This window comes from Chinchilla lanigera, unplaced genomic scaffold (assembly GCF_000276665.1).
Source record: "Chinchilla lanigera isolate Chin_1 unplaced genomic scaffold, ChiLan1.0 scaffold00084, whole genome shotgun sequence".
NCBI classification, from domain to species: domain Eukaryota; kingdom Metazoa; phylum Chordata; class Mammalia; order Rodentia; family Chinchillidae; genus Chinchilla; species Chinchilla lanigera.
The window spans coordinates 6,637,361-6,663,235 of record NW_004955485.1 but is presented as its reverse complement, the minus strand read 5'-3'; the positions used below and the strand labels follow the sequence as shown (position 1 = coordinate 6,663,235).

General features: G+C 36.9%; 1 protein-coding gene across 1 annotated transcript in view; it reads left to right on the top strand.

Annotated features, from left to right (window-relative positions):
- Slk (STE20-like kinase) overlaps nucleotides 1-25,875 on the top strand; it is a gene marked incomplete at its 5' end in the record, with an annotated part of 67,523 nt that overhangs the window by 21,985 nt on the left and 19,663 nt on the right. Inside the window, 11 exon segments of the mRNA XM_005403794.2 lie at nucleotides 11,097-11,261; nucleotides 13,013-13,061; nucleotides 13,410-13,559; nucleotides 16,294-16,366; nucleotides 16,896-17,090; nucleotides 17,692-17,773; nucleotides 19,076-19,204; nucleotides 19,522-20,895; nucleotides 23,341-23,471; nucleotides 23,752-23,875; nucleotides 25,277-25,456. Coding sequence (XP_005403851.1) covers nucleotides 11,097-11,261; nucleotides 13,013-13,061; nucleotides 13,410-13,559; nucleotides 16,294-16,366; nucleotides 16,896-17,090; nucleotides 17,692-17,773; nucleotides 19,076-19,204; nucleotides 19,522-20,895; nucleotides 23,341-23,471; nucleotides 23,752-23,875; nucleotides 25,277-25,456 — 2,652 coding nt within the window.

Sequence of the window (25,875 nt, the reverse complement as noted above, 5' to 3'; positions counted from 1 at the left end):
CGAGTGCTGGGATTACAGGAGTGTGCCACCATGCCTGGCTGAATTTTATTTTTTATTGTATGGAAAAAGACAAAATTTTATAACAAGATGTTAGGAGAATAACAATAGTTTGTACATTGCACATTACTATCTTGAGTTACACTACAAGATATGGGCATAAAAATTTCTCTGATACTAGCACAAACCTTCCTTTTCTATGAACTAAGAGACACTAATAGTATAGCTAACTTGCATTTTTTCTCCCTTTTCTCTTCCACTTTTCCCCCTTCTAGTTCCTTTTTCCTTTTTAAGAGTTTCTTCCCATTTCACAATATCAGTTGTACATTTTAGACCTTATTTACTCTTTCAGTTTCTTGCACCAGAGAAACAGCACAATGTTTACACATGGAAGTCTAATATAGTTGTATTTTACTGACATTGAAATGTTTAAATGTTACCTTATTTTGGTCTAACATCCTTACTTACATGGAAACCTCTTTCCTTCATGCTCCCATTTCTTCTCATGTCCTCATCTTCTTTTTTAACCTATTTTTCCCCTTAGTGCTAATCACTGTGTATTACCTTTTTTTTTTTTTTTTCCTATTGATTGTGCAGTTCCCACAGTTACTACAAGTGCCATGAGGGTCAAGATGTTTTGTCATTATCTGGGAATAGTGCCTGACATATGGAAAGCACTTAGTATTTCTTGGAAGAATGAATTGATTTTAGCAGATCAACTCTTGACCATGCTTTAATAGATTTTTATATTGGATTTCTCTCCTAGAATTGATTTCACTGGGATGTTGTGTTGTCTTTTTGTTTTCCTCAGCTCTGAGCAATGCCTTGCATGTAACAGGTGTTCATTAACTGTCATTTTTTGTTTGTTTGGTTTTTATATTTTATTATGATTGAATGTCCTATATACTGGATAGTTAGGGTCTTATGTCTTGTCTTGGTAGGGGAAAGAATATCTTTTAATTCTCCATCTTGAGATCAAATCATTCAAATTAATGGAATCACTCCCACTTATCTTCGTTATTTTTCTCCTTGGTAAGACAAAATACACAACACCCAGTATTAAAGGAAGGGTTTACATTTGATTTACAGATGGCTGGCTCCAGGGCAGGGTGGCATGGCAGAGGGGCATCCCAGAAAATAAAAGTTCATGACAGGCAGAAGATAGCAAAAGTAAGCAAATGGCCAGCAACAAGCCTCTTTCTGTCCCTTAGATTTTATTTAGGCTACCCACCCTTAGGGCAGGTAGCACTCATATCCTTAATCCTAGCATTGTATCCTTGATCCCAGCATCACACATCCTAGATCCAGCCACCTGTGAAAAACTTGGGGCTTTGCAGGGACAAGCCATAACATTCTGCCCCTGGCCCCCACAAAGATTCATGTACATCCCTTTATGTAAAAGGTATTTAGTTCATCTCTATGAGTTGTCAGAGTCCTAACAGTTTCAGCATTGCTGAAAAGTCCAAGTCCAAAGTCTCTTCTGAGATTTAGGACAAATTCTTAGCTTCAAGCCCCTGTATGAATGAAAAGAAAGTTAAATATTTCCAACACGCAATGGCACAAGATAAATATTCCCATTCCAAAAGGTACAAATAAGGGAATACAAGGGAATGGGACCAAAGCAAGTCCAAAACCCAGTAGGGAGAACATTAATTCCTGTAGTTCTGTGTCCAGCATCTGAGCCAAACTGTGGCAAGATGTGAACTCCAAAGGGCTTGTTGGTTCTGGTAGTTGTACCTCCCGTGGCTTCTCTCTTGGGCTGGCTCTGTTCCCTCCTTACAGTTTTCCTGAGATGATCTACATTCCTGGCTTTTCCAAACTTCTGGGGTCTCCACTGCAGCTTTGGCTTTACACTCCCAGATTCACACGCTGCCCTTTCATGGGCTTATGGCTTGGCCTTTCAGGTCTTCTTCTGAAATCTGAGTGGAAGCCTTCCTGACCCTACAACTCTTACATCCTGCATGCACCTAAAACTAGCACCAAGGTCTTCTACTACATGAAGCAGTAGCCAGGCTTCCTTCTCTTTTGGCTGTAGGGGTCCAGTGCCTATAAACCAAATCTCAAGGAACAAATTCCTTAGGCTACTGCCATTCTGCAACATGGTGGTCTGGGACTGTCTTCTCAAAGCCTAGCCTGTAAAGGATGGAGTTCTGCTGGTTCTTGTGATGTCCTCAGACCATCCTTTTTATTGTCCTTTTCTGAAATATTAGATTTTTCTTGCTAGTCTTTTCAATGACCAATTTCTCCTGTGTTCCATCTTTGTAGGCTGCAACTTTACTGGAGCTTCCTTTCTGGCCAAACTCAAAACATATTGACTCAGTTTTCTGGGTTCCTTGCTCTTGATTCTAAAACATAAATCTGGCTAAAAGTCTCCCAACAGTAGCCATGCCATAGCCTCAACATTAGACTGTCTTGAAATTTCTTCTGCCAGATTCATTAGTCTGCTGCCCTTAATGTCAAGCAAAGTCTGGATGTGAGCAAAATGCATACAAACTTTCTGCCAAGGCATTAACAAACGTCATCTGGAATCCCAACAACCAATGCTGCCCTTCCCAGCAGAAACCTTCCCTGAGCCTGCTCTTTACTGGCAGGATTTCTGTCAGCCTTCTGAGCTCTGACCAGAGCCTCCCAGGCAGTGTAGCATTAGGCCTTCCAGGGCTGCTTTTTAAGTAGGCATCTCTGAACCTTTCCAAATGCTTTCCACAGGCCAGCTCCAAAGGCTCCTGAATCACAAGGTCAGGTACAGTCACAGCAACAGGCCCACTCCTGGTACCAAATTCTGTCTTAGTTTTTCTTGTTGTTGAGACAAATACCCAACACCCAAATTTAAAAGAGGAAAGATTTATTTGGCTTACAGATTGAGAGGTTTCAGTTTGTTGGCTGGCTGCAGCACAGGATGGCATGGCAGAGGGGCATCACAGAGGAGAAATAGTTTATGGCAGGCAAATGACAGCAAAAGCAAGCAAGTGGCCAGCATCTTTTTGCCCCTTATGTCTTATCTAGGCTACCTACCTTTAGGATGGGTCGCATGCACACCCTTAATCCTAGTATTGCATCCTTGATCCCAGCATCATACACCCTAGATCCAGCCACCTCTGAAAAGCTGCACGTAAGACTGGATGAGGCTTTGAGGGAATATTAGCCATAACACCCAATGATTATTGAAGTGATTGAATTCACTTTTTCTTTTTATTGTTGTTTTATATCTATCCTATTTTCTTTATATCTATCCTATATGTTTTTTGCCTTTTTTTGATGAACACCCCTGAGGGACTGTTATGGTTTGTGTCTAGATGTCCCTCCAAAGCCTCATGCACTTTTAGATGGGGCTTTTATGGAGGCAGCTGAATCTAGAATTTATGATTAATTTGTAGTTCAATGCTGGGATTAAGGATGCTGGGCTTAAGGGTGGGTGATTGCTGGATCAGTCCACTGATCAGCAGTATGGATAAAATAAGAGGGCCAGAAAGAGGCTTGTTTGCCCCTTTTTTGCACTCTCTTGTTTTTGCTGTCTTCTGCCATGAAATATTGCCCCTCTCTGTGTGCCACCTTGCCTTGGAGCCAGCTGATGATGGACTGAAACCTTTACAAACTGTGAGCTAAATAAGCCTTTCCCCCTTTAACTGGGTGTTGGGTGTTTTGTCTCAGTAATGAGAAAGAAGTAACTAAGACAGAAGAATTTGGTACCGGGGAAGTGGGGTCATTGCTGTGACTGTACCTGGCCATGTGGTTCAAGAGCCTTTGGGAATGGCTTGTGGGAAGAGATTAGAAAGGTTCAGAGATGCTGGCTAAAGAAGTAGAGCTGGAATGCCTTAGGCTGTTCTGTATGGGAGATTCTGGTCAGAGCTCAAAAGACCATAAGTTTGATAGAGATCCTGTCGGTAAAGACCAGGCATGGAAAGGTTTCTGCTGGGAAGGACTGCCCTGGCTGCTGAACTCCAGGTGATGTGTGTTATGGTTTGGCAGGAAGCTGGCCTGCATTTTGCTTGTTTAGAGATATTGCCTGCCTGACAGAAAAATTTCAGTGGAATCTACTGTTGGGACAATCGCATGGTTACTGTTGAGAGTGTTTGGCCAGATCTATGTTTGAAATTAAGAGTGAAGAGCCGGCAGGGCGATTTGAAACATTTGGCCAGAGGGAAGGTTCTAGTAGAGCTGTGGATTGCAAGGATGAAAGAGAGGAGAGCATGGTTGCTGAGAAGGAGCAGGACAATGAAAAAATGACCTTGGGCCTTTTACCAGATGGAAAGAGTGTATTTGAAATGCAGAAGGTCCCTCTTTTTTAGTGTTGCCATACCTTGTTGTTAAAAGTTAATGGGAGGCAAGGACTGTTGCCAGTAGCATAAAAAGAGAACTGGAGGGGAAGATGGTGTGCTGTTGGTTCTCCTGAAGAAGCTTGTTCTGGTTTTCCTGATAGGAAGTCAACTGTTCTCATCACTGGAGGAGATGGGTCCTCATTGTTTTTGAGGATGACTGTGGTTCTCTTTGGGGGAACTCTAGTCCTTTGAGCTTCCTGGCTCCAGTGCAGCTCCTTCATCCCACTGGCACAGACTTTCTAGCTTCCACCACTGACCTTTGGGCCTTCCCAGTGCAGATCCTTGATACAGACTTGCATGAGACATTGTCATGGGCTCTAGGTCTTCAGCTGGACTTGTGTAGGACATTGCTGTGGGATCCAGGCCTTCAACTAGAGTCTTTGGGTCTCTAGTGTGTGGACAGATCTCCCGCACTCTTGCATTTGACTCTTCAGTGAATATTATAAAATAATTCTATAAATTATGTGTCTTGTATTAATCTTCTCCCTTGTAAACCCTGACTGCAACAGGGACTGAAAGCATACCTGTCTTCTTTGCTAATCTGTTAATAGCTGGCTGAGAACTTTATTAAAATAGTATTTTTCATTATAAAGATACTATATAGCCTTACAAAATGTAGAGCTGTAGAAAGAAAATAAGAATAATACAAGAAAGTGTAATTTTCACTCAGCTTTATTTAGAGCATAAAGCCAACAGAAAATTTAGACCGGTTAGGCTTTTCTGCAGTCTCCTACTTAGGTAATGTGGCCAAACAATATTGATTTGTCATGAAAATAAAAACAGAGTTTAAAAGTTTATGACTGATGTTTGAAAACCTTTCATGAACAGTGGTTACATTTTTAAATTAATATCTGGTATTTGTTGTTTCTTTTTCTTTTTTTAATCTTAAAAATAAAAGAACGAAAACATATTAACAGACACACATGCATTTACAAATTAACACAAGAACAATACAAGCAATATTGAAATTCAGACAAGGTGATAGGAAATTGACAGTGGTTGTTGTATTACATATTGATTTCTTCAAAGTGGTTACTCAGGAAAACAAGTATAGACACGTAAGATTGATCAAATAGTTAATGAACTGTTTCTTTTAATAAAGCGATAGAAGTCAGTAGTACATCTATGTTAGCTATCCTGTATATACACATATACATAATTTTCCCCTTCTTTGTTTTCTCTTTTCCTTCATCCCAGTTGCTCTTTACTTTTGAGCAGTTTCCTTTCATTTTGGTATTTGTTATTTCATTCTTGCTTTTAGTAACTACTTGCTTCATTTAAGTCATTATGTTGGACTGAGACTGTAGCTCAGTGTTAGAGAGTATATTCATCATGCTCAAGCACCTGAATTCTATCTCCATCACCATATAAAAACAAAAACAAACTAAAAGAACTTTATGCGAAGTTAAAAGACTTTATGTGAAGAGTTCCTATACCTTCATATATTAGATGATAAGATGTTAATAAGCATAATTCATATTCCTGTTATGTTTCTTTTTTTTTCTGTTACGTTTCTTTAAGTATAATAGTATTGCTTATCAGTGTTTATTTCAGTTTTGATGCTTCAGATTTCTAAACAACTGATTCTAAAAGGCAAGAGACATCTTTGTGTGTGTGTGCGTGCGCGCACACGTGTGAGCACTCGTGCATGAACTGGGAATTAAACCCAGGACTTCTTAAATGCAAAGCATCTACATTCAAATGCTAAGTATGTGCACCAAATTACACCTACCCCATAGAGTCATTATACTTTCTAATGTAACTCCTGTTTATTACTTATATTAAACCAAATGATGCCATTGTTGGTTTAATCAGTAGATAATGGAATTTGTTATATAATGAACTTTAGAGATTATCTACTGTTAATCATATGTTTGCCTACTCTTGTCCCAGGACATCTGTAGAAGCATATGGAAGCAAGATGACTTATAACTCTACCCCCAGTATCCTTGGCTTCCTGCTAGGGCTTATATTTTATAGTGTTTCTTTACAAGGACAGTTTCCTCTGGTCTCTTCTTTTCCCAAAGTGTTGCAGTAAGATGGTAGGAAAAGGGTTGATCTCTCCCTGGCTTATTTCCTCTGCCTCATGAGAGGGTGAGTTCTAGTAATTGGCTAACTATAGTACCTTTTTGAGGAGACAAACAATACCATATTTCATCGGTTTTATGACAGAGTTTTTTTTTAACATCTTGGAAATTGGGAAAGTGGGAAATGTCTTTTTTTTTTTTTTTTTTTTTTTTTTTTTTTTTTTTTTTTTTTGGCTTATTCTCTGGTACCGGGAACCGAACTCACAACCTTGCGCTTGCCAGGCAGGCGCTTTTGCCGCTGAGCTAAATCCCCAGCCCCTGAAATGTCTGTTTTTGGTCACTGCTATCCTGTAATTATTGGCTAGGGTAGGGGTCATAAAGCAGCTGTCATTCCTGTGCATCATGAACTTGCATGTATCTCTGCTGTCATACAATTGCAAACCCCTCATATTTTGTTCAGTGAGGGCAGTGTAAGAACTTTCTGAAGAAACAACATTAGTTCTGGTTGTTTTTGAAAAATCTTTTAATGCCTGGGCTAAAATTCAATAAGTAACAATGTAACTTGTTACTTCAGTAAGTAACATGTAACAATTTGCAAAATGAGAGTCAGTGAATTCCAATTAAATCTTGGAGACAGTAGTGACATGCTCTTCCAAGATCACATTCACCAGAGCTTTTAGTACCTAGAGGGCAGTATTGTGTGGGAACACAAATTGGATAACTTTGAGTCAAAAAGTGATTCAGGAATAGGAGACATAGCTCAGTGTGTGCTTGCCCAGTATACATGAGGTCCTGGGCTTTATCTCCATTACTGAAAAAAGTGATTCAGAAGGTAGAACCTAAATATGAAGATGTGTTTAATTTTTCAGGTATTCACAGAAATAGTAGATATAGAGTAGTAATTTATATTTAAATGTGTTCAGAAGAATCCTTTCAAAAGAGATAACAAAACTTCTAGATGGTAAAGTATTGGCATAATGCAGTTAGCAGGTGTTTTTGCCTAAAATTGATAAAATGTAGTGGATTAGAGTATTATTCTATTGTGGTAGCATTTACCAGTATAAAGTTACCTTTTTATCCTAAACATGTTCTCTGAACCCCAAACTTTAGTGTTATAGTTTATCTCTATTTTTTCCAAAGAGAGTAAAATTTAGCAATATTCTGTTTAGAAAATTCCCGTATGTAGCTAATATCTGCTGTATATTTTTTCCCATTGTCTCTAAGGTTAGATAATAGATCTCGTTCAAATATCTTACATCTGGTTTTTTAAAGTACTTTATTCTCTAAAAAGTACATTTCCGTTAAAATTTAAAGCAGTATGAAAAATACAGAAAATCAAAAGTGCAGAAGTTCTGCCGTTGTTGCCAGTGACTTCAGATATTTTTGTGAAGCCATATGTGTGTGAAAAGTGCTGTGCAGTTTTTGTGCAATTGCATGCTTCATGGTAGATTTTTTCATTTGGTGTTGTGGCTACCATTCCCTTTTAAGAAATACTGATTATTTAATTTTAATGACTATAATTTTCCATCATACGACTGTACTACATGATTTAACTTTTTAATGGATGTTTAGGGTAGATTCAGTTTTTCTAACACCATTTTTTTTTTTTTTTGGTTTTTCTCCGGTACCAGGAACCGAACTCATGACCTTGTGCTTGCCAGGCAGGCGCTTTGCCGCTGAGCTAAATCCCCAGCCCCCTCTAACACCATTTTTAAAAGTGCTTTGATTCATATGTTTGTATATGCATATTTTTGTTTTGTAAAATTGGAAGTTCTTAAAAGTAAGATTTGAGCTTTTTAAATTTATTGAAGCCTTATCATTACTTTTTAAAAGTTTAGCATTTTTTCATTGAAAGGTCATAGTATAGTTTTGTTGAAGTTATGTGTGTAATACCTAAATTTCTTATAAAAACAACCTAATTAGTACATATTTTAAAGCAAAGGTCTTGGCTTCTGCTTCATACTTGAAGTCTTTCATTTGCAATTAATAATGAGAAGTTATTCAACCAAAACTAGGAAATTGAAAGTTTAATTACCAAGGGCAAGGAAAAATGCCAAAACTGATGGAAATACAAGAAGACTGGAAAAGTGTAGGAGAGGCCAAACTTAGTCCTTTAAAGGCTCTTGACCGGGCCTAAAATCAAATTGACGTAAGATTAGCAGCAGGAAAGCATACAGATTTAATGCCTCGTTTGCGTATGTGCGTGTGCATGTATGTGTGTATGTGCATGGGAACCCTCAAAAGGAAAGGAAGACTCAAAGAAATGATGAAATCTATATTCCTTGATATTAGGTTGAACAAAGAGAGGCAATTATGAAAAAGTAGGTAAATTATGTGGGAGACTAAAGGAAGATAAAAATTGTTTCAATAACATCTATTTGTACAGAATTCTCTGGACTATGACTTCTATAAAAAGGTGTTTCTTTTCTTTGGTACAAGGAGGGCATCTTTCTCCTGGGACTTTTTTTTTTTCCTTTTTAATGTCCTTTTGTCAGTAAGGAAAGGAGAAGATGAAAATGCCCTCTTTGCACCTGTTTCTCATGTACCTTTAGCTCAAAGTAATCCTTAGGTTAAAGAGGTATAGTTAGAATACCCTTCAAGGGCAGTTACTAAGGTTGGGGGAAAATAGTTTTTGGAAATAGACTTGGAATTAAATCCTGATTCAGTCTCTACTAGCTACATGTCTACAGGAAGCTTTTTTACATGCCCAAGTTAATTTATATTCTCTTTTGAGATAGCACTAATAAAATATCATGGGATTCTTTTGAGGATTAAATAATAATAGTAATAATTACACCATATTTTAAATAATATATGCCAGACATTGAATGAAATATTTATATGTATTTTTTCACTTCGCAAATATATATTAATTCTCACAAACTTGAACAGTGTAGGTAAATTTCACTGACAAAGAAACTAAAATGGGGATTTTCTAAGTTGCCCCTAGCAGCACAGCTAAGAAGAGGCAAAGCAAGAATTTGGTCTGACGCACCAAAGCTGGTGATTTGAAACTGTCCTTTATGCATATAAAACACTCTGCACAGCAGGTTGTAACTAATACCATGTTTAAGTTGTCTTTTAAAAAGTAGTACGTCAAGAGGATGAGAAGAGAAGCTGCGAACTGGAATACTTGCTGAACATGTAACAGAAAAGGGGATGTTATCCAAGATATACAAAAAGTCTTAAAACCCAACAGAAAATGAACAGCCTGGTACTTTTTTTAAAAAGACAAAAGTTTTGAACAGATACCTTGTCAAAAAGGATATATAAGCACCAAATAAGCATATGAAAGGATGCTCCATGGGAATTGTTACCCCTTTCTGATCCCAGGCTGGGTTCATTGCCCCTCTCTGGAACTGTGGAACCGATGACAAGACCAAGCATCAACTGAACAGTGAAGGAGATTTTTATTCTTGGCCAGGAATGGGAGTAGGAGATAAAACTCTATTTCCTATTTGGTGTTGAAAAGCTGTTGATAGAGGGTAAAAGAAAGGAGGAAGGATAGGCTTATGAAGGGGAGAAATATTCATGTCTTTTCTGGGAATAGGGGGAAGTCTCCTGGAAATTTGGGGTACCATTTATCTTGGCTCCTTTTATGTTTCTTGAGGGCGACTGTTAATTATTAACTGTCATGGTGCTGGGGTTGGTGCTATTTAGGTTGCAGATGAGTTATAATGCAGTTAGAGGGTGTCTGGGGGTCACTCTGGCAACTGTCTTAGATCCAACCATTTTGAGTAGCCTACCTGAAGAGGAGCCTCTGACCTGCAGGCATCCTGTCCTCAAACAAGGTTAAGGTAGGGTAGTAACACAGCTAGGTCAAGTAGGCAGTACAAGATTGGGGCATGATAAGAGAATTGCACATGTAAATAAAATGCCACTATATGCGTATTAGATTGGTGAAATTCACAATGATAGCATCAAATGCTGGCGAGGGATGTGGAACAACAGCGATTCTCATTTTGTTGGTAGGTATGCAAAGTAATGTGGCCACTTTTGGAAGACAGTTGACAGTTTCTTACAAAATACACCATAGGATCCAGCAATTACACTCTTTGGTAGTTACCCAAATGAGTTGAAAATATGTTTACATAGAAACTTATACATGCATGTCTATAGCAACTTTATTCATAACTTGGAAACAATGAATATGTCCTTTGTTAGGTGAGTGAATAAACTGTAGTACATCCAGATGAGGGAATATTATGCAACACTAAAAAGAAATAAGCTATCCAAATATGAAAAGACTCAGAAGAACAATTAAGTACATATCATAGAGTGAAAGAAGGCAAAAGGAAAGGAAATGTCTGCATATTGGTTCCAACTCTTTGACATTCTGGACAAGGCAAATAAAACCAAGGAGGCAGTAAAAAGATAAGTGGTTGCCAAGAAGTAGGGGCAAGGGAGTGGTGAGGAGGTCAGACACAGAGGGCAATAACACTTCTGTGTAATGTGATAGTGCCCTGTTAGCCACTTGTTGGAATTCCCAAGTGTGTGCAGCACCAACTCTGAGCCTGGCTGTGAACCGGGATGTGGAGTGTGAACGATGTGTTCACGCAGGTTCATCATTTGCTCCACATGTAACTGCCCCATGTGGACGGTTGATAGAGGGGAGGTTTGCGTGTGTGCGAGCGAAGGGCATGAGGAACGCGGTACTTCCTATTCAGTTTTTCTGTGATGTTCACAGTGCTTTAACAACGATTTTATTAAAAAATACATGTTTTAAGGGTGATATTTCTGATACTTCACTTTTTAGGCCCAAAACAAAGAGACCAATGTTTTAGCTGCTGCAAAGGTGATTGACACCAAATCTGAGGAAGAACTTGAAGATTATATGGTTGAGATCGATATATTAGCATCTTGTGATCACCCAAACATAGTCAAACTCCTAGATGCTTTCTATTATGAGAACAACCTTTGGGTAAGTTTTTTCTGTTCATCTGTGGGGTAACCAAAATGAGTTACTTGTTGTAAAGAGGTTGTGATTTTACGTATTACCTCTTCTGTTTATGTACTTACCTGGATGAGACTTGTTTGCCTACAGAGGTGTCACCAACAACACAGTTATCCTCAGCTTCAACACACGTTCATATAATGTTCAGGTTATACCAGCGTCATTGTGACTGTTAGACATTGGATCCAGGGGGAAACACTTGGTTAAGAATATTAAATAGTAAACTTCTCAAAACATAAAATTAGATGTACTTGTTTGTAATTTTAATTTTTTAAGATTTGTTTTTAAAGAAATTGTTTATATTTTTTAATCCTAAAGTTTTTGTAAATGATGCAATAAACTCTAGGTTAATATTCAATATTTATATTATATACCATCAGGTCCAGCTTTACTGCATGGCGGCTAAGTTGTATGTATAAATGTTTGTAGGAAAATAGGCACAAAATAGATACAGAAATAAAGTATTAGTATTCATGATGATTACCAGCCAGTCCTTTGTTTTATACCAACTTAGTTCAATCAAGAGAGCCTTTTAAAATGAAGTTTCAGTTTTTCTCCTTGAAGGAAGAAGCAGAGTGTTCTGAGAGAAGAGTAAGCGGCATAAAGAAATCTGACTGGAAATCAAGATGAATAAATACCTGCCAAAGTATTTTTCAAATAATATAATTAATTTGAAAACAATTGGTAATTGGAAAACATTCATAAAAATACTGTTATAGTGAGGGTAAAAATAGCAGAGAGTTATACAATTTGTTAAAATGTTATTTTTAAAAAATTAGAGTTATTATTGTGATATCTTTTAAAATACTGTAGTTGTTCAAGTCTCCAGCACAGTATTTCCAAAGATTATAATGAAAATGCACTCTGATTTAATATGTCTTCACTTGGGACTACTGCAGTATGAAGATTTGGATTACTGTTTAATAGGAGACACACATTAATGAAAGTCACAATAAGTATAAAATTATAACTGAGGTAGGGTTAAGAGGGAAAGGTATATGGTGTTATTTCTTGCCACAGCGTCAGGGAAGGCACCCATCAGCAGTGATAATTGAGTTAGACTCTGAAACTCTGTATTTGTTTTTAAAACTAAAGTCTTTATATATTTTCAGGGTTTACTTTTTTTTTTGGTGGTACTGAGGATTGAACCCAAGGCTTGCACGTGGTAGGCAAGCACTTTGCCACTGAGCTGTATTGCTAAACCTGTACTGTTTTATTGTTTGAGACAGGGTCTCTGAGTTACCTAGGTTGGGCTCAGACTTTGGATCCCCTTGCCTCAGCCTCATGAGTAGCTGGGATTATAGACAGGTGCTACTATATTGAGCAGAATTTATTATTAGTAAAGTTAATATTTTTGATCAGTTAAATCATAATAGTTATCTTAAAATGAAAGTAGTGAATTCTTTCATTAGTGACAAAATAGATATATTATACTGTACTAAGTAAAAATCCTGTATCTGGTAATTTTAGAGGACACTAAAAATGGCCCTTAGTGAAAATGTACATGCTTCCACAATGTGTTTTCTTTGTTATTTAGTAAATGTTTATCATTTAAAACTTACAACTCTTTTGACAGAGAAACTTTTATTGTTTAGCATAATATCGTTTCCATAACCTAGATTATTTGATAGCTATTTCTTTATCTTTTCTGCTAAACTGAAGAAAAATTCTGAAAGTTAATACAGTTTTTAGACACATGCTTTTTTATTTGCATGCAGATCCTCATTGAATTTTGTGCAGGTGGAGCAGTAGATGCTGTGATGCTTGGTAAATACTTTTTTATTCTTTATGTTTGTATCTTAAAACTCAGAAAGATTTTAACCATTTATTTATTATATATATCAAATTATTGAGTGAAGTTCAGTAAATTAAGAAATCAATTTAATTATATTTTTATATTGGACAATTATAATACAGTTCAAAAATTAAAATGAGATGTTGAGTTATATGTCAGTAAAGTATTCTTTGTAGATATTTAGTTCTCAGATAAATTCACTGTATATAATCTTTGACAAGACCACAGTGATGGTATATACTGGAATGTATAAAGCGTGATGGTGTGCTTTCATTGTGTACGAATGCAGATTTTTTTTTTTTTTTACTTTATTCTTACAGAACTGGAGAGACCTTTAACTGAGTCCCAAATACAAGTAGTTTGCAAGCAGACTTTAGAGGCATTGAATTATTTACATGATAATAAAATCATCCACAGAGACCTAAAAGCTGGCAACATCCTCTTTACCTTAGATGGAGATATTAAGTTGGGTAAGTTATTCACCTAAAAAAATTATTTGAATTTGTGCTTTGAAATTTACCCCTATATGTATGTGACTTAATGTTATTTTATTACTAGTTAAATATATGAAACATGGAGAATTACTCTTTACAAATTTTTTAAACACTTTCTTGGATAAATGTTCCTGAACTCCCAGAATTCCTAGGTATAGGCATCTAATTGAAAGACAGGTTTTTAAAACAAGCAAGAGAAGGTGGATTTTTATTTTTAAAAGGGCAAATTTTTATAAGTGTGGTTAAAATTTTTGCCTTAAATTTTTCTGAATAGATTTAGAACTTGTAAATATTTTACTTTTAGAACATAGTATGGTATAGTATAGTATAGTATTCCTCAGGTTTTTTTGTTTTTGTTTTTGGTGCTGGTACTGAGGTTTGAACCCAGGGCCTTCCCACTGAACTATATCCCTAACCCTTTGAGATGGGATCTCACTAAGTCACTGAAGTTACCCAGACTTTAATTTGTCTGGGTAAGCTTTAGTTTGTCATCCTCCTGTCAGAGGACTGGGATTAGAGATACGTGCTACCATGCCTGGTTTCAGTTTTATCTTTATTTACAGAATTTGTGTCTAGCAGGTCTTTTTCTGTATTTAGTTTTATGCTCTGTTGATGTGGTACCTTTGGTTAAATTAGCAAAGTATCCTGAAGTTTGAAAAAGATATTTAAAATAAGTGTAAGGACTAGCATTTTAATTTTTTTTTTACATCAAAGGAATGATTAACTATCCATAAGACAAAATATATTCAAAGACCATAATGATAATCAATGATTATAATCATTTTACTTTATCATGACATCTAAACAGGTGATAAATTTTACCCTTTTTGTCACATAAACACAGAGAAAACCACACAAACACTGTCTAGTTTAGTGACTTAGTAGCTTTATAGACAAGAGCTTTGAAATCAACACCTACATCAAGAAATCAAAGTGTCAGGCACCCAGATGTTCTTCCATGTAACCATCTCAGTCACCATCCTTTCCTTCTCCATACTCTGACTTTTATAACAATCACTTCCTTGTTTTTTTATGACTCATTTATCCTGTGTTCAACATCCTGTATTTAGATGTGAAAGTTTAAACTTGTCCACATACAAATTTTGATTTTTCTTTTAAAAACTTTAATTTATAGGTCCATCCCACTCCCTTTCTTATATACATTCTTCTGGAGGCACTATCATCTTCAAGGGAGGAATTCTTGATTCTTTGGGGGCAAAAAACATATTACCTATTATAATGGTTTGTGACCTCTACCTCAAAGGCCCATGCTACAGATACAGTATCTGTGATACTGAAATTTGATGGGTGTAAGAGGGATTAGGAAAAATGGTCTGAAATACTCCTTAAGGAGGGTATTGATGAAAAAAGGTGGAAAATACTGATCCATGCACCTAGGCCAGTGATAGTGAATGTTTTAGAGATGAGCAATTAAACCTGAATATTGAGGTTTTAGTTTAGAAAATAAACCAGTTCAGCTGGGCATGGTGGCCTACACCTGCAATCCCATTACTTGGGTGGTTAAGGCAGGAGGATTTCCTGGGCTACATAGTGAGTTCAAGGCCCTGAAATACACAGCAAGATCTTGTCTCAAAAAAAAAAGAAAATAAAACAAAATAACTCACACATTAACATATTTTGTCTTAAAAAAAAAAATACAAAAAAATAAACATGCTGTAGGTTCACCACCACTGATCGTAGGCTGTTTGACCTGTAGCATTTTTCTCTATCTGCATTTTGTATTCTTACAATGATTTCAGTAAGTTTCTCTTCATTTTTTTCAAATTGGCAGATGAATCCAAAGGCTTGATGAGTCTCAAGTCTAATAATTAGACAAGATGAAATGGTTTTTGCATTCTTTCATCAACAGGCACACAATATCCACTTTTTACTCGTTTCTTTGTTTTAAATATTACAGACAAGTCCAGCTATAAACCAAAATTAAATTTATCCAATCACTTTAATATCATTTTTTAAAACTCAATTATATGTATTCAACACTGGTTAATACCTGGGATTCTTCTTTGATTTGGGCTGCAAAATGAATTCTACATTGTTTTTAATTTATTATTTTGATATAATCATTTTATTATTTTCATTTATTATTTTAAATTAACTAGTTTCCTAGGGTTACAGTTCATACAGAAAAGACAGGAAAATGCTTTATTCCTTTATTTAGCAGTTAAGATAATAAGCTGATTCTTTGATAGTTGTCTGAGCTCTAATGATAAAGTTGTGATGTTGCTGTTCTTTATAATTTAAATGAGAAAACATAAAGTTCCTAATACTCCTTTTTATGAGGAAGTTAGTAAGACTGCTGTCATAAAGGCTGCTTTAATGTAATTTCTGTTTTTCACACTATAAGAAGATGTCTGGAGGTTTCATTGCAGTATACAGCACTAATTAGCAGGGTTTTTTCTGAAGTGTATAAGGTATTTTAAAATTACTATTTTGAGCTCTGAAGAATATATTGTTTGAAGACATATGAAGATGGTGACATTAAATTTATTAATTATGGAAACTGGTAGTGTTTTTGGAAGGGGTAGAAAGACAGTGGTCAAGATTAGAATGTAGAAAATTTATTTTGCTTACCCTTTAATATGAGTATATTTATTGAAGATTTGAAATACTCCCCTCTCCTTCCTGTTGAATATAATTAACTATGTTTAAAAGCTATTATTAATACCATTGTATAATTGTTTATTTCAAGCCGATTTTGGAGTATCAGCTAAAAACACGAGGACGATCCAAAGAAGGGATTCCTTTATTGGCACACCATATTGGTAGGTATCAGTTTTTATAAATTTACAGTATTAGTCATGTCAGCAGTTTTTTCCACCCTAGTGCCAGGCAGAAATCCAGAATTCAGAACTTTCTCACTGAACTGTATCCCCAGCCCTTTATTTTTTATTTTGAGGCAGGTCTTGCCAAGTTGCCCAGGCTGGGCTTGAACTTGTAATCTTCCCCCTCAGCCTCCCATAGTGCTTGGATTATAGGTGTTTGCCACTGTGCATGGTTACCAATTATTATTATGGATAAATTTGGTCTACATTATTTTTGTTTTTATTTATTAATTTTGTTTGTTAGTTTGAGACAGGATCTCACCATGCTGTTTAGGCTGGCCTTGAACTCACTGCATAATCCAGGCTGGCTTCAAACTCAGTGATCCTCCTGCCTCAAACTCCTAAGTACTGAGATTACTGGCAGGTGCCACCTCTCCCAGCTATCCATATAATTTATTATACTGTCCTGTGTTTTTCAACAATTGTGTTTAATTTTAACATCTTAACTTCGAATTCTCTCTTTTCCTAGGATGGCTCCTGAAGTGGTCATGTGTGAGACATCAAAGGACAGACCGTATGACTACAAGGCTGATGTTTGGTCCCTGGGCATCACTTTAATAGAAATGGCTGAAATAGAACCACCTCATCATGAGTTAAATCCAATGCGAGTGCTGCTAAAGATAGCAAAATCTGAGCCCCCTACATTAGCACAGCCGTCAAGATGGTAAACTTCTAAACCAAGCTTTTAAGAAGCACAACTTGATGTTTCATTCTTTTAATTTTCCAAGGGTATTTAACTTTAGGTATATGGTACAAAGACCATGTGAATTACAAAATTGATTTTGGATATATTTTCAAGATTTAAGGACTAGGGTGGGGGTATAGCTCAGCAGCACAGCACCTGCCTGGCAAGTGTGAGGTCTTGAGTTCGATTGATTCCTGGCACCAAAAAGAAAAGATTTAAGGACTATAAAAATAATTATAAATAACTTTTCCCTGTATTTGAAAATTTGAATGAGTTGAGTTCTACAAGAAAAATATATTTTCTGCAAGGTGAGAAAGTGAGGCATATATGTGGTTGGTGTATATTTGTGGAATTTAGTGTAATAGAATTTTTGGCATACTTGTGAATATATGGCTTTGTCTCAGTGACTGTGTTCCTATTTAGATTTATTTCTGTTGTATATATTCAGAAGAATAAATTTTATAAAATTTTATTTTATTAGCTAGTTTTCTAATGTTAATACTGTTCCTAATAATGAAACTTAAGCATGACTTATCAAGGAATTTTATTTGAATGTCATTGTTAAAATTTTATTTTGAAGGTCTTCAAATTTTAAGGACTTTCTAAAGAAATGCTTAGAAAAGAATGTGGATGCCAGGTGGACTACATCTCAACTACTACAGGTAAAATAGGGATAGTACGACAACAGCAAGTCATATTGTTTTCATGTCTCTTTAAAAGTACACAGCCGGGGACATAGCTCAGCAGCACAAGTGCCTGCCTGGCAAGTACAAGGTCGTGAGTTCAATTGCCGGTACCCACAAAAAAAAAAAAAATAAAAGAGTACACAGATCCATTCATTGTGTTCTCTTTGCATTTGAATTTGTCTACAGAAAGCCGAAGTATATTATGCAGTAATTTGGACTTGCTTTGCAGATGTACACTGCCACTCCTAACAGGCGCTCAGTTCATAAGTCATTGCTCTCGTGCTTCACTTGGTTTAATTATATTGCTTTCACTTTCCTCATGTCTCTGTAGTTGCTAGAAAGCAGGCGTCTGTGGGCAAGGGCCGTTAGCTAATTAATTTCTAGAATGTCTCTTACAGTGAACAGAAGTATTGGATACATATAATCAAGTTTTACTAAATGATACTAAAATGATTGGATAAATTTAATTTTGGTTTATAGCTGGGCCTGTTTGTAATATTTGAAACAAAAGTTTGTCAAATCAATAATATTTATGGGCAGACAAACAGGATAACAAATTTACAGGATAATCATTGTATTAGGATGACTTATTGTATAACTCCTGCATGGTAGTGTTTTAGACTGATCTCTTTATGGGGTGGGGGAAAGCAGGAAACAAATACCTCATGTGTACAAGTATATCCCTGTCTACCTTTTCGGACTATTTCACTATTCCTACATCTGAAGGCCTTGATTTGTGGCAGACACTGTTGTGCGTTGAGTGTACAGAGGTGGATGAAATACCTTCTTCAGGAATATTAGGGCCATCTCAAAAACAAAAGAAAACAAAAGAAAACAAAAAACAGGTATTTGTAGATGCTTTGCACAATTCTCAAGCTTTTTGTAATTTTTTTTAGAAATTGAGGTTTTGATGTGATTTATATAGATTGTTACTTTTTAAGAACCAATGATATACTGACTTGCCTTAAATTTTAATTTTTTTATTATGAAATTTTAAGACAAACAGAAAAATACATGTACAAGTCACCATTTTTGACAAATTTTCTTCAGATTCTTAGGGAATGAAACACAGATCTAGTTGCTGGCAACTATGACTTCTGCTCAATCCCCTCTCTCTCCTTTCCTTTCCAGATAGAACATCTTCTGAAGTTACTTGTGTTTTTCTTACATATAGTTTACATTTTTAGCATGTAAAGGGTGTGTTTTACAAGGTGTAAAACACTTACTGTACAAGGTGTCTCAGTAGTTGCTGAGCTCTCTCTTTTTCATGATCAACAGCACCCTTTTGTGACTATTGATTCCAACAAGCCAATCCGAGAACTGATTGCAGAGGCAAAGGCTGAAGTAACAGAAGAGGTTGAAGATGGCAAAGAGGAAGACGATGATGAGGAAATAGAAAATTCTCTGGTCAGTACTTTGAAAGGGAATTTCTTTTAGTAAGTTTTTAAGAGTAGAGTTTTGAAATACGATGGCACCTGTATCTTAAGGGTTAATCTGAGTAACAGCAGAAAACCTTTAATTTTAGAGGTAACAAGGTTGCTCCTTGCTACCCGTTTTTATCATGTTTGGTTGAAACTATTATTATATAACATTTATTCTTGAATAATTATCATTACTTTTATAACTTCAACTTTTATTGAGTATAGATCACTGTTATGAACATTGTTTTGATCATTATCTTGAGGTCATTTTTTAACACTAAAAATACATAAAATCTCTTTTAGCCGATACCTACAAATAAGCGTGCCTCCTCTGACCTTAGTATTGCCAGCTCTGAGGAAGATAAACTTTCACAGAATGCTTGCATTTTGGAATCTGTCTCAGAAAAAACAGAACACAATGCTTCTGGAGATAACTTTAGTAGCAAAGTTCTTAATGAAAAGCCTTGCACTGATGAACCTGAGAAAACTGTGGAGGATGTTGAGGAACACGTGACTGATGCACACTCAGGAGCTGTGGCCGAGCCCCCTGAGAGAACGACAGAGCTCCAGGAGAATGGAAGAAAGGAGAAGAGACCCAGGCTTGACAGTCTGCCTGACACTGACGACCAAGGAATGAGAGACATTAATTCAGCCAGTGAAGAAAAAGAGAATAATGCAATCACTTTAGAAGCAAGTACTAAACATAATTTGAAACCTGAGGAAGAAAGGGATCAGGAAAAGCAACAGCTACTTGAAAATAAACTTGTAAAATCTGAAGATAGTGAACGGACCGTTATTCAAACAGTTGATCTCGTATCTCAGGAGACTGGAGAAAAAGAGGTAGAGACTCGTGTCACTGACAGTGAAGTGCATACAGAGGGAGACATGCAAGAGCACTTGGGAGAAGATGACACAACTCCAAACAATGTGACGAGTGATACAAACCATGCAGGAAGAAACGAAGAAACAGACGGTGCTCAGAAGACAGTTGAAGACAGCCCTGAGGGTGTGCAGAGTGATGAAGGGAAAGAAGTGGCTGAAGGAGCGCAGAAATTAGTAAGTAAGGCCACAGAGGGTCCTGGGACTAGCGGCACTGAGGAAGTTCCTCCTGTTACGGAAATCACAGAGACTAACGACGTAAATCAAGAATTTGTGGAAGATAAACGTGAGAAACAATCACTCATCAATTCAGAGAATGAATTAGACACCAGTGAGAAACCAGGGACAAGCGAAGCTGAGGAAGTTACTGAGCCAAGTAGCACTGAAGAAACAGAGGTGAGAAGTGCAGTGACTGGTACCGATGAAGGGGCTGTTGGAAGTGAAACGCAGGACAACGCTCATGAAGCCGTTCCTCAGGTAGATACAGAGCAAAAGCAGATTCCACATGAAGTGCCAGCTGAAGCAGAACCTCAGGTTCCTGCAGCTTCACAGCCCGGTGAACCTCAGCCTGTTCCAATTCCCAGTATTAATATCAACTCTGAAGACGCAGAAAATAAAGGAGAAATAGGTGCTTTATCAAAAACTGAAACCATACTGCTACCAGAATCTGAGAATCAAAAGGAAAATGACACTGACTCAGGCACTGGTTCCACTGCTGATAACAGCAGCATTGACTTGAACTTATCCATCTCTAGCTTCCTAAGTAAAACTAAAGACAATGGGTCGATGTCTTTACAGGTAAGTGGATGTGGGTCCTTGTTTGGGTTTTTCTTTGCCATTTTGGCAATTTAAATTTTAGTGATTTCTTACAAATAAGACACTATTAAATCAGTATATTACTAACCCTGTGGATTCTTTTGGGCTACGAAAGTAATCAGTTAAAAAGAACCAAAGAGAGGCCGGGCATGGTGGTCCATGCTTATAATCCCATCACTCGGGAGGCTGAGGCAGGAGGATTGTTCTGAGTTTGAGACCAGCCTGGGCTACAAAGTGAGCTCAAGGCCAGCCTGAACTGCATAGTGAGACATTGTCTCAAAAAAAAACAAAAAAACAAACAAACAAAAAAAAACAAAACCAAAGAGAGATTCTGGATGTAATCTTTAAAGACACATTATAGTTTAGTTTGCATATCTAGGGACAATTTAGTAATGCTCAGTAAGATATAAAAGAAGTGAAAAATTAAAAGAATTATCTCTTTTTTTTTTTTTTTTTTTTTTGAGACAGCATCCTACCATGTTCAGGCTGGCCTTGAACTCACTTTGTAGCCCAGGCTGTGGGCTGCTATCAACTTGCAGTGATCCTTGTGCTTTAGCTTCCTGAGTGCTGGGATTACAGTCGTGCGTCAGCATGCCCAGTCAAGAATGATCTCTTTTTAAAGCATGTTTAGGATGTAAACAATCCTTGACTCACACTGGCTCCTACAGGTGACCAGCCTTGCTTCCTTATAGCCCTGCTGCTCCTGGGAGGACCACGTTAGGGAAAACACACAGCCCACACCTGCAACTCCAATACAAGTGGAGCTGTGAGAGTGAAATTCCCAAAATCCTAGTGTGTTTAGGCTTACCAGGGAAAGCTGTGTAGAAGCCTGGAATTGGTCCCAGGAATAAATGCCTTAACAGAAAGGCCCGTGGATTTCCAGTACAGGTGGGTCATGGACTACCCTCTGGAAAATACTTCTTAGAGACTTTGGGTTGGTAAGTAGCAGAGGAGAAGACTCAGAAGCAGTCCAGGGAAGCAGACCTTGGTGACAGGACTCAAGGGTGTGACTGGCCACATTGCCTAGGTACCTCAGAAGGTTCCGTGTCTTGCCTGGATTTTTGTCTTTTTTCCAGTTTACTTCGTTTCACTGACTGGAATTTTACCAATCCAAAATTAATTATGCCAGGGTGAAATTAGTTACGTAATAGCCTATTTTAGAAAGACAAATGCTTTTGTGAGAATTAAGGTGGTATTAATTACACCTTATTAGCAGCCAAAGCAGTGTGAAATTTGGAGGGTAAAGGAGTAGAACTGCTATGGGGGGTGTGCCAGCTTTAGATTTAGAGGAGTTTGGGGAAGTGGCCATGGTCCAGGATTTAGGGAGAGGAGCAGGAGGACCTAGGAACTGGAGGGCGAACAGTGCAGACAGAGGTTGTAGAAGATGATCAGAAGGTACCAGGAGCAGGCTGTTGAACATTCCAGCGCAGTTTGAACTTTGTGTTCTCACCGTCCAGTTTTGCTCTCTACTTCCTAACCTCTTTCCCCAGATCAAAACCAAGTCATCTTCTGCCCTCTATACTTAATCTGCTTAGCACGATGTATTTGTAGGAATGTCATGTTTGTAGCCTTTCTGTTTACATTTTAAAGCTTTTGGGTACCTGCGGAGAAATGGAGAGTGTGGTCTTGATAAGGAATTTTGGGATATAGCTAGTAGGTAGATCTTGTACTTCAGGGTGTAGTAGCACGCTGTCCTTCTGGTAACTGATGTAACGCATCTAGTTCTGGTCCTAGATAGAGGCGTACTTTGGATATTAATATTACCGATTATATAGATTTTTTTTTTTTTTGGTACCAGGAATCGAAGTCAGGACCTTGTGCTTGCCAGGCAGGCACTTGTGCCACTGAGCTATATCCCCGGCCCTGATTAAATAGATTTTGGTGCCAAGAACCTTTTCAGAAAACACATCCAGCACGCTCCAACCCATTGCTTTAGTTTTTTAAGGGATGAGCCATAGGAATTTTTTTTTCCTTGGTTTTTTTGAGACAGGGTCTCACTATGTAGCCCAGGCTGGCCTTGAACTTACAGTGATCTCTTGCCTCAGCTTCTGTCTTGCAGGGATTACACATGGCTACCACCATATCTGGCTCAGGGAACTCAGTCTTACGTGTTTTGTCAGTGAAAAAAGCAGAGGTATCTCAGAACTCACAAAAGTGAAAAGATACTGTCATAAAAGTTTTATATGCACATTATCAAAATGCCTGTCACTTTTTTAAAGCTTTGATTTCTTCTGTAAAGTTAAGTCTTAAGTCAGATGAAGTCAGATGAGGTTTAAGGTAATGTAACCGGTTTCCCAGAAGAGTGGTATTACTTTATATTCATATTTTATGGTCTTCACGGCTGCTCTGCCATTTTATTTTTAAAGAATATGTTTTCTACATCCAATATTCTGTATCAAAGCCTAACTGAAATAAAATCTCATGTAGGAAACAAGAAGGCAGAAGAAAACATTGAAGAAAACTCGCAAATTTATTGTTGATGGTGTAGAAGTGAGTGTCACAACGTCAAAGATAGTTACAGATAGTGATTCTAAAACTGAAGAATTGAGGTTTCTTAGGTGAGTAGAGAAACAACATTTCCTTTTTGTCTTTTTGAGACAGGATTTCGCTGTGCAGTTCAGGCTGGCCTTGAACTCACTTTGTAGCCCTGGCTGGCCTCAAATTTGCCGGGATCTCCTGCCTCAGCCTCCTGAGTGCTGGGATTACAGGCATGCGCCACCATGCCCTGCTCTTACTTTGTTTAAAAAACATTTAAAGCTTTGTTAAAAAAAAAAAAAAATGGTATCGGTTCCAAGGTGTAATTTTTGAAGTCTTCTTCTTTGTCATTACTTTTGTCAGACGTCAGGAACTTCGAGAATTAAGATTTCTGCAAAAAGAAGAGCAAAGAGCCCAGCAGCAACTCAACGGCAAACTACAGCAACAGCGAGAACAGATTTTCCGGCGCTTTGAGCAAGAAATGATGGTAACATCTTAGATTTTTTTTTTGTACCATTTTATTAATAATGATATTCAGTGCTTAAAAAACAAGCACTAGTGGGTTTTAGAAGTTGTTCTGAATCATTAGATTATCGTGATTTTGTGATGTATTTCTAGCCTTTATTTCTTTGGTGTTCTGAATGTCTTTGTAAAAAAATTCCTTTTTCCTTGGAAGAATCTTCCAATTTCAGTTTTGTTATCACTGATTTATGGTGTGACAGGGTCTTTATTTTTTCCCAGTTCAAGTTTGTCATGAAAACTTAGAAACACGAAGCCAGAGTTCTTAGATGTGCCTATTAGTGCTTCCATTCAGTCGTCCTGTTTAGAATCTAAGATTTTAAACCAGTCTAAAGCGAAAGCAATCGTCTTCCAGCCCGGCTGAGTATGAGAACTTCCTAAGGGCTTTTTCAGAGTACTCTTTCTTCTTTGGCTCCTATAGGAAAGGCTCCATATCCCTGTTCATTGCTGCTATAGAAACAGTGCTAATGAGTTAAGGCATGTTGTTGCCGAGTCTGTCAGTTTTTTCTTGTGCCCCAAGTTGATGAAGGAATTAGTAATATGATGCAAAATTTTATTAACTTACGTTAATGTAAGTTAGGGAAGAAATATTTGAAGTAGTTTTTAAGTTTACATCTCATCCTTCTGTGTAATTTTAGGTGGTGAGGATTGTTTTGCATGAGATGTGGCACTGTTGATTCTATCTGCTAGGTAACTGCAGATTCCTAAGAAAATCATGGAAGTTTGTTTTCATTGTGTATTTTTATAGTATCTGTATTCTCTTTTCTGGGGCTATATGAAAATTCTCTCTTTTCCCTCCAAATATTTTCCTAAATGTTTTGCTTTTCAATTTCTTAAAAAATTTTTTTGCAAATTTTTAACTATACATCTGTCCAAACTTACCTACCCAAGTCCTATACAGTATGAGTCTTTTGTTGAAATAGTTGATTTATAATTGCAAAACATTTGTTTCAGTAGCATAGGGTGCTTATTTTTAGACTCTTAATGAAGAGTAAATGTCAAAATGATGAATAACATTACATTATTAAAATAAATTCAGATGAGCCCCTCAATTTATCAAGAAATTTTATTGAATGAATACTGTCAGTTTTCTAACTTAAGTAATCCATAGCAACTGGGTTTTCTTTTGGATTGTTTAAACTTTTTAAATATTCTGCTACTTATATAATGGAAGTAATTTTCCGTGTTAGGTAAATTGCTACTTTCTGAACATTTTCTAATACTTTCGTGTGTTTTATTTGTTCAGTACTGGAAAGGTATATCACTTAATTTGAATATTAGTTATGTGCTCTTAGTAAATATCTTCACTTTAATGAGTCAGTATGCATGTTAGGAAAGCTAAATCACCCTAAGTTACAACATTTTACAGAGTAAAAAGCGACAGTATGACCAAGAAATTGAGAATCTGGAAAAGCAGCAGAAGCAGACTATTGAACGACTGGAACAGGAGCACACGAATCGCTTGCGAGATGAAGCCAAACGCATTAAAGGGGAGCAAGAAAAAGAGCTGTCGAAGTTTCAGAATATATTAAAGAATCGAAAGAAGGAGGTATGTCCAACTACCGTTTCTAATTATGTAAGACTGCCTAAGGAAGTAGGAGCAATACCTGGTAGCTAAATAGCACCCATTCATTCCTTTATTCTGTCTTCCCCACAGTGATACTGGACGGTAGTAGTAAGATCAGGTGTACCAAGATCAGGTGCTACCAAGAAACCTGGAGTAAAAGAGGCTTTAGTGACATAATCAAGTGCATAAACTGCCAATCTAGAATACCCATCTAGCTAAGCAAGCCTTCAAGTTAAGTCTGATCCATATTCCAATCTACCATTCCTCTTTTATTAATATAGTATTTAAGGCCTTGAATAACAGTATTTTTCAAGAAACCTTACTTCACTGGTATTTGCCAGTAATACCAGTAATTTATTTTCATGTTTGTTATCTTTTTTTTTTTTTTTTTTTTTTTTTTT